This window comes from Pelmatolapia mariae, linkage group LG3_W (genome assembly GCF_036321145.2).
Source record: "Pelmatolapia mariae isolate MD_Pm_ZW linkage group LG3_W, Pm_UMD_F_2, whole genome shotgun sequence".
NCBI lineage: Eukaryota > Metazoa > Chordata > Actinopteri > Cichliformes > Cichlidae > Pelmatolapia > Pelmatolapia mariae.
This window is the reverse complement of record NC_086229.1, coordinates 8,614,791-8,628,548: the sequence shown is the minus strand read 5'-3', so window position 1 is coordinate 8,628,548 and position 13,758 is coordinate 8,614,791. Positions and strand designations below refer to the sequence as shown.

The following is a 13,758-nucleotide window of genomic DNA, read 5'->3' as shown; positions in this document are numbered from 1 at the left end:
GTTGCACTTTACATTGATAAAAACCTAAAGTACGAAAGAATGGGAAGAATGACGACTGTTATTGATGGAGTGATGGAATGTTTAACAGTGGAAATAAGTATGAAAAAAAAGGAAAAACCTAATTGTCAGTTGTATATATAGAACACCAGGATCTAAGATTGAGATATTTAAGGATAATATGGAGGACTTATATACAAATATAAATCAGAAAAGAATTTTTATTTGTGGGGACTTTAATATTGACTTATTGAATCCAAATCATAATAAGAGAACAGAAGAATTTATTGATTCCATGTACAGCATGGGTTTATTTCCACTGATAACAAGACCGACCAGAATAACATCTCATTGTGCAACTCTATTAGATAATATATTTACAAATATAATAGAAGGAAATATAAAAAGTGGGCTGTTAATCAATGATATAAGTGACCATTTACCAGTCTTTGCATCTTATAATTGCCAATATAAAGTGAATGATGGACATAAAATTATTTACAAAAGAATAAGAACAGAGAAGACATTAAACTGTCTTAGAAATGAGCTTTTAAAGCAAGATTGGAATAGTGTATATGAACAAACAGAAGTTAATAAAGCTTATGAAGGATTTTTAAGAACATTTAACACATTACTTGATAAAAACTGCCCAGTAATTGAAATCAACAGGAAACACAACTATGCAGAAAGACCATGGATGACTAAAGGACTACAAAATGCCAGCAAAAAAAAGAATACCCTATATCGAGAATTCATAAAAAAGAGAACAATAGAAACTGAAAGGAAGTATAAAACTTACAAAAACAAATTAACTAATATAATGAGATCCTGTAAAAGAGAGTATTACATTAAAAGGTTAGAACACAATAAAGATAACACAAGAGATATATGGAATGTATTAAACAGTATAATCAAGAATGAATCAAGGAATAATGATTACCCTGGGTACTTTATAGAAGGGACAAGAAGTATTAATAACATGGAAGAGATAGTAAATGGCTTTAATAAATTCTTTGTAAACATAGGGCCAAAACTGGCAGAAGAAATAAAGGTTGATGGAATAGAAAGGGACACTGGTGAAAATATTGAAAGGAATAGAAGCTCAATGTTTTTAAGAGCAGTGGAAGAGAAAGAAATTTATGACATAGTTAGAGGACTTAAGAACAAAACCAGTACAGATTGGAATGATATTGATATGGTAACAGTAAAGACAGTTATTGATGGTATTGTAAAACCATTAAAATATATATTTAACTTGTCATTTCAAAAAGGGGTTTTTCCACAAAAAATGAAAGTTGCTAAAGTTATTCCCATTTACAAAACCGGTGAAAGGCATCATTTTACAAACTATAGACCAGTGTCAATACTCTCCCAGTTCTCTAAGATACTGGAAAAACTTTTCATAAAAAGATTTGACAGTTTTGTGGAAAAATATGAATTACTGACAGATAGTCAGTATGGGTTCAGAAGCAACAGATCAACAGCTTTGGCATTGATAGATTTAATGGAAAAGATAACGGAATGTATGGATAATAAGAGGTTTGCGCTTAGCGTTTTCTTAGATCTAAAGAAGGCGTTTGATACTGGTAATCATGAAATTCTATTAAAAAAACTGGAAAGGTACGGGTTTAGGGGAGTGGTTTTGGAATGGTTAAAAAGCTATGTAGGGAATAGGCAACAATATGTACAAATAAATGAATATAAATCTAATATGATGGATATAGCTTGTGGAGTACCCCAAGGTTCAGTACTGGGTCCTAAAATGTTTATTATGTACTTAAATGATATCTGCAGAGTATCGCAGATTTTAAAGTTTGTAATATTTGCAGATGACACAAATATAATGTGTTCAGGTGTGGAATTGCCACAGGTTTTGGAGATGATCACACAGGAATTAACAATATTAAAGAAGTGGTTTGATATAAATAAATTATCATTGAATCTAGATAAAACCAAATTTATGTTTTTTGGAAACCAAAAGAAAAACATCAAAATTGAAATATGTGTTGACAATGTATATTTAGAAAGGGTAAATGAAATAAAATTTCTTGGTGTGATCATTGACCACAAGCTCTGTTGGAAGCCACACATTACTTATGTTCGGGGGAAAATGGCTCGGGGCATTGCCGTCCTGGGGAAAGCAAAGCATATGTTGGATCAGAAAGCACTGCACATTTTATACTGTGCTTTACTACTGCCATATATGAGCTACTGTGTAGAGGTCTGGGGAAACACATACAAAAGTAACACACAAACAATAACTATAATACAGAAAAGGGCCATTAGATTAATAAATAATGTGGGGTACAGGGACCATACAAATGCACTCTTTGTCAAAATGAAAGCTATTAAATTCCAAGACTTGGTGAAGCTTAAAACAGCGCAAATAATGTATAAAGTAAGAAATAAATTGCTTCCAAAAGAAATCTGTAAATTGTTCATAGAAAGAGAAGGTGGGTATAACTTAAGAGGGAAATGGAATTTAAAAATACAAAGTGCTAGAACAACTTTAAGAACTATGTCTATCTCAATTGCAGGAGTTAAATTATGGAACAGTCTAACAGAAGAAATAAAAGAAAGTAAAAACATAAATCAGTTTAAAATAAAATATAAAAACCTAATTTTAAATAACTATAAGAATGAAGAAAACGGGGTTAACCCAGGACGGTAATGTTGCTGGTAATGGTGTTGTGGTTCTTTTGGGGGTTTTTTGGTTTGTTTTTTTGGTTTGTTTGTTTTTCCATAACTTGTGTATCTGCAAATATACTCATTCTGTATTTTTCATATGAAAGAAACTATACTGTGGGGGGGCTTGCTTATTTCTTGTTTTTGATTTATTTACGTTTTATTTTGTTTTGCTTTTTTTTTTTTTTTGACTTTTGTTTCATATGTTGTTTGTTTAATTTAAGACTAAAAGAAAATTAAATTAATGAGAGGTAAAACTTGAGGGGGTAGGGACAAATAAGTAAATACTTCTGCCTACTCCTTTTCAAACAAATAATGAAATGATATTTTATAATGATTGTGAAGACACATGTTTGAAATGTTTGAAATAAAAATGAACTGAACTGAACTGAACTGAACTTTCTGTCCTCAGAAAGTGAGGACAGTGAGCTTTCAGGGAGTGACAGTGAAGTAGAGGAGTCGATCCCTAAATGAGGTTTGAGGGACACTTAGGAGCTCAGGGGTCAGGGGTCAGTTGGTAAAGTAACTGTGCCTGTGTGTGTGTTAGTGCCCACATAGCAAGCAGGTCTGGCCAGGATCTGGTATCAAGTCGTCACTGCTGGCTGACTTCTGGCATGATAAGACATATATCATCCAGATGTGGGCCAGGTCTGGCATAGATGGCGCTGTCTATGTTATAGCATGCCATATCTGGCTTGATTGTGGCTTGGTTTATGTGGCCCAGGCCTACAGGAAACAGGTCTGGCCCGGATCTGGCATCAAGCTGGCACTTCTGACTGACTGGTGTTTTGGCAGAGTGTATGTCAACCGGATGTGTGCCACCTCTGGCAATGACGCCACTGTTTAGGCCAGGGGTGGGCAATCTCAGTCCACAAGGGCCGGTGTCCCTGCAGGTTTTAGATCACACCTTGGGTCAACACACCTGAATCATATGATTAGTTCGTTACCAGGCCTCTGGAGAACTTCAGGACATGTTGAGGAGCTAATTTAGCCATTTAAATCTGCTGTGTTGATTCGAGAACACATCTAAAACCTGCAGGGACACCAGCCCTCGTGGACTGAGATTGCCCACCCCTGGTTTAGGCGATGGCATGCCAAATCTCAGGTTGTAGAGCAGGTTACAAACTGATCGGAAGGTTAGTGATTCGATCCCTGGCTCCTCAAGTCTGCATGTCAAGAGTGTGAATGTGTATCAATGTAGTTAGGAAGCACTCAGTTAAGCAAAAGTGGGTGAATGTGGCATGTTGTATAGAGCACTTTGAGTAATCTGGGAGAGTAGAAAAGCGCTATCAGTCCATTCACTGTTTGAACAGAGTTTCGGCATGTTACTTTTGCACTGTTTTGCATGTCCTGGCACATGTTGTTATTGCATTGCTTGATTAAGGTACACATTTGGCTGACATTTGGGACCAGAGCTGAAACTGGGCCAGCACAGGGCCAGCAGTGTGTCTACAACTGGCCCGTGGCTGCACACCACCTACAGATGGCCCACATACCGCAATGAATGACGGCCCTTTGGTAGCCCAGATCAGGTTTGCCAGAGGTAATCCACACATGGGCCAGCACAGGACCACCAGTGTGTCTGAAACTGGCCTTGTGCTGGCCAATGTGTGGGCCACCTCTGGCAAACCAAGTCTGGGCCACTAAAGGGCTGTCATTCTTTGCAGCATGTGGGCCATGTGTCAGCACATTGTGTGGGCCTGATCCGGGCCATACCAATTTTCTATTAACACATAGTGAGTGAGAAAGGTGACTGGAAAGGAAAAACTCAATGCATCATGGGAATCCCCCGGCAGCCTACGTCTATTGCAGCATAACTAAGGGAGGATTCAGGGTCACCTGGTCCAGCCCTAACTATATGCTTTAGCAAAAAGGAAAGTTTTAAGCCTAATCTTGAAAGTAGAGATAGTGTCTGTCTCCCGAATCCAAACTGGAAGCTGGTTCCACAGAAGAGGGGCCTGAAAACTGAAGGCTCTCCCTCCCATTATACTTTTAAATACTCTAGGAACAACAAGTAGGCCTGCAGTGCAAGAGCGAAGTGCTCTAATAGGGTGATATGGCACTACAAGGTCATTAAGATAAGATGGGGCCTGATTATTTAAGACCTTGTATGTGAGGAGCAGGATTTTGAATTCAATTCTGGATTTAACAGGAAGCCAATGAAGGGAAGCCAAAACAGGAGAAATATGCTCTCTCTTTCTAGTCCCTGTCAGGACTCTTGCTGCAGCATTTTGGATTAACTGAAGACTTTTCAGGGAGTTTTTAGGACATCCTGATAATAACGAATTACAGTAGTCCAGCCTGGAAGTAATGAAGGCATGAACTAGTTTTTCAGCGTCACTCTGAGACAGGATATTTCTAACTTTAGAGATGTTGCACAAATGGAAGAAAGCAGTCTTACATATTTGTTTAATATGTGCCTTGAAGGACATGTCCTGGTCAAAAATGACTCCAAGGTTCCTCACAGCATTACTGGAGGCCAAGGTAATGCCATCCAGAGTAAGAATCTGGTTAGATACCATATTTCTAAGATTTTCAGGGCCGAGTACAATAACCTCAGTTTTATCTGAATTAAGAAGCAGAAAGTTAGCAGCCATCCAGGTCTTTATGTCTTTAAGACATTCCTGCAGTTTAACTAATTGGTGTGTGTTATCTGGCTTCATGGATAGATAGAGCTGCGTGTCATCTGCATAGCAGTGAAAATTTATGCTGTGTCTTCTAATGATGCTGCCTAAGGGAAGCATGTATAATGTAAACAGAACTGGTCCTAGCACTGAACCCTGTGGAACACCATAATTGACCGTAGTGGGTGAAGAGGACTCTCCATTTACATGTACAAATTGGAGTCTATTAGATAGATATGATACAAACCACTGCAGTGCAGTACCTGTAATACCTACAGCATGTTCCAATCGCTCTAATAGGATATTATGGTCAACAGTATCGAACGCTGCACTGAGGTCTAGCAGGACAAGCACAGAGATGAGTCCACTGTCAGAGGCCATAAGAAGATCATTTGTAACCTTCACTAAAGCTGTTTCTGTGCTGTGATGAGCTCTGAAACCTGACTGAAACTCTTCAAATAAGCCATTCCTCTGCAGATGATCTGTTAGCTGTTTGACAACTACTCTTTCAAGGATTTTTGATATGAAAGGAAGGTTGGAGATTGGCCTATAATTAGCTAAGACAGCTGGGTCAAGAGATGGCTTTTTAAGTAAAGGTTTAACTACAGCCAGCTTGAAGGCCTGTGGTACATAGCTGATTATTAGAGATAGGTTGATCATATTTAAGATTGAAGAATTAATTAATGGCAGGACTTCTTTGAGCAGTTTTGTAGGAATGGGGTCTAAAAGACACGTTGATGGTTTGGAGGAAGTAATTATTGAAGTTAACTCAGAAAGATCAATTGGAGAAAAAGAGTCTAACTTAACATCAATGGTACTAAGAGTAGCTGTAGACGATATTACATCTGTGGGATGATTATTGGTAATTTTTTCTCTAATGATAAAAATTTTATTTGTGAAGAAGTTCATGAAGTCATTACTGGTTAACGTTAAAGGGATTGTTGGCTCAACAGTGCTCTGACTTTTTGTCAGCCTGGCTACAGTGCTGAAGAGAAACCTGGGGTTGTTCTTATTTTCTTCAATCAGTGACGAATAGTAAGATGTTCTGGCTTTGCGGAGGGCTTTCTTATAAAGCAACAAACTATTTCTCCAGGCTAAATGATGATCCTCTAGATTTGTGACACGCCATTTCCTCTCCAGCTTACGAGTTATCTGCTTTAGGCTACGTGTTTGAGAATTATACCACGGAGTCAGGGACTTCGGATTTGAGGCCTTAGTTTTCACAGGAGCTACAGTATCCCGAGTCGTACGTAGTGAGGAGGTAAAATTATTAACAAGATAATCGACCTCTGTTGGAGTAGCGTTCAGATAGCTGCTCTGCTCTGTGCTGGTACAGGGCATTGAAGATGATAACAGTGGGTGGATTATATTCTTAAACTTAGTTACAGCGCTTTCAGAAAGACATCTACTTTGATAAAGTCTACTCTCCATTGCTGTGTAATCAATCATTGTAAATGTAAATGTTATCAGGAAATGATCAGACAGCAGAGGGTTTTCAGGAAACACTGTTAAATGTTCAGTTTCTATGTCATATGTTAAAACAAGATCTAGAGTGTGATTAAAGTGGTGGGTGGGTTCCTTTACATTTTGAGAGAAGCCAATTGAGTCTAATAACAGATTAAATGCAATGTTGAGGCTGTCATTTTTAGCATCTACATGGATGTTAAAATCACCCACAATAATTATTTTATCTGAGCTGAGCACTAAATCAGATAAAAAGTCTGAGAGATCAGAGAGAAACTCTGTGTAAGGCCCAGGTGGACGATAGATGATAACAAGTAAGACTGGTTTCTGAGTTTTACAGCTGGGGTGGACGAGGCTAAGCATCAGGCTTTCAAATGAATTAAAAGTCTGTCTTGGTCTTTCATTAATTAATAGGCTGGTGTGAAAAATTGCTGCCACACCGCCCCCTCGGCCTGTGCTTCGAGGTTTCTGGTAGTTAGAATGACTCGGGGGTGTTGATTCATTTAAACTAACATAATCATCCTGCTGCAACCAGGTTTCTGTAAGGCAGAGTAAATCGATTTGTTGGGCAATTATTAAGTCATGTACTAACAGAGACTTGGAGGAGAGAGACCTAATATTTAATAATCCACATTTCACTGTTTTACTCTTTGGTTCAGATGTGGATACTGTATTGTTGTTTCTTTGTGATTTTTTATGTTTAAGTTGTTTATTGCTGGTTTTTAGTTTGTTTTTTGTCTGTTTGGGAGCTGACACAGTCTCAATGGAGATGGGTTTTTGGGAGGGTAGCAGGAGGAGAGAAGCTGCAGAGAGGCGTGTAAGACTGCAACTCTGCTTCCTGGTCCCAACTCTGGATAGTCATATTTTGGGGGGTTTAATAAATTGGTCCATATTTCTAGAAATGAGAGCTGCTCCATCCAAAGTGGGATGGATGCCGTCTCTCCTAACAAGACCAGGTTTCCTCCAGAAGGTTTGCCAATTATCTATGAAGCCCACATCATTTCTGGGACACCACTCAGACAGCCAGCAATTTAAGGAGAACATGCGGCTAAACATGTCACTCCTGGTCTGATTGGGGAGGGGACCAGAGAAAACTACAGAGTCCGACATTGTTTTGGCAAAGTTACACACCGATTCAATATTGATTTTAGTGACCTCCGATTGGCGTAACCGGGTGTCATTACTGCCGACGTGAATTATGATCTTACTGTATTTACGTTTACCCTTAGCCAGCAGTTTTAAATTTCCTTCAATGTCGCCTGCTCTGGCCCCTGGAAGACAATTGACTATGGTTGCCGGTGTCGCTAGCTTCACATGTCTGAGAACAGAATCACCAATTACCAGAGTTTGACCCCCGGCGGGTGTGTCGCCGAGTGGGGAAAAACGGTTAGACACATGAACAGGTTGGTGGTGTACCTGGGGCTTCTGTTTAGGACGATGCTTCCTCCTCACTGTCACCCAACCGCCCTCGTTCCCCAGCTGCTTGGGGTCTGCTGGGAAAATATGCTACATTTGTTACAGGTATCATTACTGCTAAAGGAGGCCGAGGAGTAACTAAACATCTGACACAATGAGCAGGAAAGTGCAGGAGGGACAGGTGAAGTAGCCATGGTGCTAACGAGTCGGCTACGAGCTAAGCTAAGCTAGCGAAACAGTAAAGAGACAGTGAGTGAATACTTTGTTTACTACCCTTGTCGCACAGTGTTGCCTTGAGGCAACAAACCAATATCTTTTTTTTTTTTTTTTTTTTTTTTTTTTTTGGGGGGGGGGGGGGGGGGGGAGGGTGTCAAATTTTATGATTGATATATTATTAGTGACCCTAAAGCTCCCCCAAAATAGGGAGAAATATTTTTTCCCCCAAAATTAAAAATTCATGAAGTAGAGGGTTAAATCAGTCAAATGAAACATTTTTAATGCCAGCATGCAATACAATTATTGGTTGACTAAATAGCTTCATTAAAACACAACTCTTCTTCTATATCAGCACTTACTCCTTGTAAGCTCCACCTGCTCCACCTTCTGAGTCAGAAGACATGAAAACAAACCGTAAATCTAGTTGAAACATGATTGGAAATCTTCTCAGATCCATTTGTACATTTAGACCCTGATACTGAAATATAGCAGCACGGACATTCACAGCAGCAAAGGGTTCTTGCTGATCTGAGCTGGCTTGGCCCTGGCTTATTGAAGATTAAAGAAAGCGGAATCAGCTGTTCAAAACCCCACAAGGCTGCCCGCTGTGACTGAAAAAATGGGACGGGTCGTGACTTCTCAAAATGGGCTCATTGAACGCAGCACGGATAAGATCTTGAAGAAGCTCATGGCGGTCGTGAGATGTCAGACTTTGCTCTTTGAGTGCAAAACTGATAACCTCTCGGAGAAGCTCGTGGCTCTCCAACGGGAGATTGAGAGACGAGTGATGGACTGTTAGATCAGCTGTGAAATTGACATGCAGTTGTTGGCACCAAAGAAAACCACCATCATTTCATGCGGCTAACATACCAGCGCCAGCTGTAGTCTCAAGGCTGAAGCTGAACATAACAAATCTCACCCTGATACCAGACGGTGTTTAGACTGTTCCTTCCCATCCTAAGCATGCTTATCCCCTCCCGGTGCAGACGGTGTGTCGAGGGGACCAGCGCAAATGCTGCAGACCCGGATGCTATGTCTACACCGGCTGTCTCTCACCTTTTACCAATCCCTGTTGCTTGTCATGTGTTTCTATGGCATATTAAGAGTTTTCATGTGCTCTGTGCTAAGGTCATTTTTTTCTGTTCTCAAACTGATCTCCCTGTTGGAGCTCAGTCTGGGAGGAGTTGTTTTTTCTCTTTGTCTTTCTTGATGTTGTGCATTTTCTGCTGTTCGGTTCTGGGTCGCTGCTCTAGCGGCTGACCGGCCAGCTACCTAGCCTGACCTGTCCCCCCAATGTGATGTTTGTGTATTGTATGTACGGTTGGCAAGGTCAGTATCCTAATTGTCTCTTGAAAATAAATGCAGTGTTCTGAATCTGAAAAGATTACAGAAGACGACTCTGTTCAGTAAATATTACGCTCATGCTGTCAAGAAATACCAAAGGTAGGTAAAACTCTGGTTGTTGCAGCCATCCAGTATGGCATGCTTTGTACTGTTCTGCTGCAGTTTGTGACACCTGGTTGATGAGTTGTGAAGGATGATGAAACAAACACTTCATTCAATGTTTTTCTTCTAAACTGGATGGAATTTTGGCAGCCGAGAGTTTTTCACAATCTATCCCAGCTGCAAATAGGAACACAACAAATAAATAACTTTACCCACTTGGATCCTTATCATTCAAGAGTGTGAAAAGATTCTCTACTCAGAGAATACTGGTGATTTTAGATGAGAGAGATGATTTGGAAGATGATGAAGGGGAAGAGTTTTCACAACTTGAGGCCTTTTGTCTTCACTGTATAGGGCAGAGAAGACAGGAAGGGAGGGAGAAGTGAGGAGAATAACACACAGGAAATGGTCTTGGGCAGACTCAAACCAGGCCCTGGAGTCACGACTCTAACTTTCAGTACACGGGTCACCTGCTCAGCCAGGTAAGCTACAGCAGTCAGCAGTGTGTGAGTTAATTTGAAGACAATGATGACTATAAGTCAGGTAAAAAAAAAATACTTATCATCAACCAACAAGGGGACAACAGTGAGCTTGAATGACCAAGCTTTGACCAAGGGTGGCTCACTCCTCGGTCTTCTTGCCCAAGGAGTGAGCCACCCTGCATGGCTATCAATGTGGTGCAACGAAGGCCTTCATACAGTACAGGCCATTCAAGCTGATTTTTAACTTTTCGTCCCAGATACCACCTTAAAAATCATCTAGATTAGGATATGATGGCTCATCTGAATTGTAGAGATCCAATCACAACAAACAGAGAGCTGTTGTGTGTCCAAGGTGAACAGGAAGAACATATACATGCATAAAGTCAATAAAGTCAGAAGGTTTGCTTTAGACTGTGGTGCAGTTTATCATCAAACAGGCACCATACTGCCAATAAATGGCATCAAGTCTGACTTGAGTTTTTTTTTGTGTTTTTTTAATCAAGGTTAAATTTTATAGCAACCACAGCAGAGATGACCAGGGAAGGTGTGCTTGAGGGGATATAGCTAAAACAGCTGGTTTCAGACTGAAGATGAACTGAGGTGCTGCACCAACATTTTGACAACAGTGTGAAAGAAAAACTGGAAGAAAAGGGAGAGATGACCATCCGCTGCAAGCAGTTTGGAGTGATGGGAGAGAGCAGGCCAACAACAACAAAGAAACAAAAACACACTGTGGAAGACCGAGGCATAGTTTAGTTTAAAGTGTAACTAAAGATGTTTCTATGGCTGCAATGATTCACTGAGTAATTCAAATGCTTTCTTTAATGCATGTAAAAGCAAGTGTCTCACCAACATTTGTGACTAAAAATAGACCTGCAGTAGAAATGTATCTAGGAGCATGCATGTGAATATAAAGTATCACAACATTAGGCACATGCAGCCTAAGTTTTTAAACAAAGACTGATAACATAACAGCAGCAGTGATGATCAGAGTTATGGTGGATTCAGCATTTCGAGTGTACTGAGTTCTGGAGTTATCAAGGAGCTTACAGTTCCAAAACTTTACGAGAAATAATTTATGCAAAGACAGAAAGTCTGGTGAAATAAATTACTGACACAGTTGGATGTTAAAGTAAAGACATGAGTACAAATGTACTCACAGAGCTTTGTTGGAGGCTTTGACCACTGGCAGCAGCCTCAGAAGAGCCTCCTCTGAAGCAGAGTATTTCTTCAGGTCAAACACATCCAGATCTTTTTCTGATGACAGTAAGATGAAGACCAGAGCTGACCACTGAGCAGGAGACAGTTTATCTGTGGAGAGACTTCCTGATCTCAGGGACTGTTGGATCTCCTCCACTAGAGAACGATCATTCAGTTCATTCAGGCAGTGGAACAGATTGATGCTTTTCTCTGCAGACAGATTCTCACTGAGCTTCTCCTTGATGTACTGGACTGTTTTCTGATTGGTCTGTGAGCTACTTCCTGTCTGCGTCAGCAGACCTCGTAGGAGAGTCTGATTGGTCTGCAGTGAAAGACCCAGGAGGAAGCGGAGGAACAAGTCCAGGTGTCCATTTGGACTCTGTAAGGCCTTGTTCACAGCACTCTGATGGAGAGATTGGAGTTTTGGTTTGTTAAATAATTTAGGCAACATCGAGGTTGTTTGTTCCTCTTCCAGCAGATTGAGTCCAGAGTTGATGAAGGTCAGATGGACATAAAGAGCAGCCAGAAACTCCTGAACACTCAGATGGATGAAGCAGAACACCTTGTCCTGGTACAGTCCTCTCTCCTCTTTAAAGATCTGTGTGAACACTCCTGAGTACACTGAGGCTGCTCTGATATCGATGCCACACTCTGTCAGGTCTGATTCATAGAAGATCAGGTTTCCTTTCTGCAGCTGATCAAAAGCCAGTTTTCCCAGAGACTCAATCATCTTCCTGCTCTCTGGACTCCAGTGTGGATCTGTCTCAGCTCCTCCATCATACTTGACCTTCTTCACTTTGACCTGAACCACCAGGAAGTGGATGTACATCTCAGTCAGGGTCTTGGGCAGCTGTCCTCCCTCTCTGGTTTCCAGCACATCCTCCAGAACTGTAGCAGTGATCCAGCAGAAGACTGGGATGTGGCACATGATGTGGAGGCTTCGTGATGTCTTGATGTGGGAGATGATCCTGCTGGCCTGCTCCGCATCTCTGAATCTCTTCCTGAAGTACTCCTCCTTCTGTGGGTCAGTGAACCCTCTGACCTCTGTCACCATGTCAACACAGTAAGGAGGGATCTGATTGGCTGCTGCAGGTCGTGTGGTTATCCAGAGGCGAGCAGAGGGAAGCAGTTTCCCCCTGATGAGGTTTATCAGCAGCACATCCACTGAGGTGGACTTTCTAGGGTCAGTTAGGATTGTAGTTTTGTGGAAGTCCAGAGGAAGTCGACACTCATCCAGACCATCAAAGATGAACACAACCTGGAAGTCTTCAAAGCTGCAGATTCCTGCTTCTTTGGTTTCAGTAAAGAAGTGATGAACAAGTTCCACCAAGCTGAACTTTTCCTCTTTCAGCACATTCAGCTCTCTGAAAGTGAATGGAAATATGAACTGGAAGTCCTGGTTGGCTTTGTCTTCAGCCCAGTCCAGGGTGTATTTCTGTGTTAAGACTGTTTTCCCAATGCCAGCCACTCCCTTTGTCAGCACTGTTCTGATTGGTTCATCTCTTCCAGGTGAGGCTTTAAAGATGTCTTCTTGTCTGATTGTTGTTTCTGGTCTGTCTGGTTTCCTGGATGCTGTTTCAATCTGTCTGACCTCATGTTCATCATTGACCTCTGCAGTCCCTCCCTCTGTGATGTAGAGCTCTGTGTAGATCTGATTCAGAAGGGTTGGGTTTCCTGCTTTAGCGATGCCCTCAAACACACACTGGAACTTCTTCTTCAGAGCAGACTTAAGGTTACGATGACAAACTGCAGCTTCAAGTTCTGAATGAGAAGAAAAATAAACACTCAATTCCAAAAAGAACTAATCTTTAAAACATGTCCATCTTCCATCTCTGGAAAATGTTCATTTATCCAAAATTTTAAATCCTTAGATAAATCCTCTTACTGCTCTGCAGACGGTCAGCCAGCTCCTCCTGCTTCATTCTCCTCAGGAAGTCCACTGTGATTTTCACAAATGCCTCTCTGCTGCTGCTCTTCTGACTCTCAAAGCATTCTGGGTAATCTGGGCTCAGAACCTTCTGGATCTTCTTCAGCTCGTTCTTCACAAAAGTGATGATGTTGTCCTCCAGCAGCTGGAACAGAATATTTATGAATGAGCCAATCAGAATCAAACATCAGATCCATGTTGGACACACTGACACTGGTCTCCAAAGAGCAGCATGGAGATGACTGTGAACAGAATAGATGTAACAGTAGTTGTTGTACATGTACAGACCATAAATATGGAG

The 13,758-nt window shown here is 40.9% G+C and overlaps 1 protein-coding gene across 1 annotated transcript in view; it reads right to left on the bottom strand.

The window, feature by feature from the left end:
- Positions 1–13,452, bottom strand: part of LOC134620360 (protein NLRC3-like) — a 29,600-nt gene extending 16,148 nt beyond the window's left edge. Inside the window, exons 1-2 of the mRNA XM_065470100.1 lie at positions 13,416–13,452; positions 11,491–13,291 (exon numbers count right to left, since the gene is read on the bottom strand). Coding sequence (XP_065326172.1) covers positions 11,491–13,291; positions 13,416–13,452 — 1,838 coding nt within the window. The remainder of the gene's footprint in view (positions 1–11,490; positions 13,292–13,415) is intronic.
- Positions 13,453–13,758: the final 306 nt, after the last annotated feature.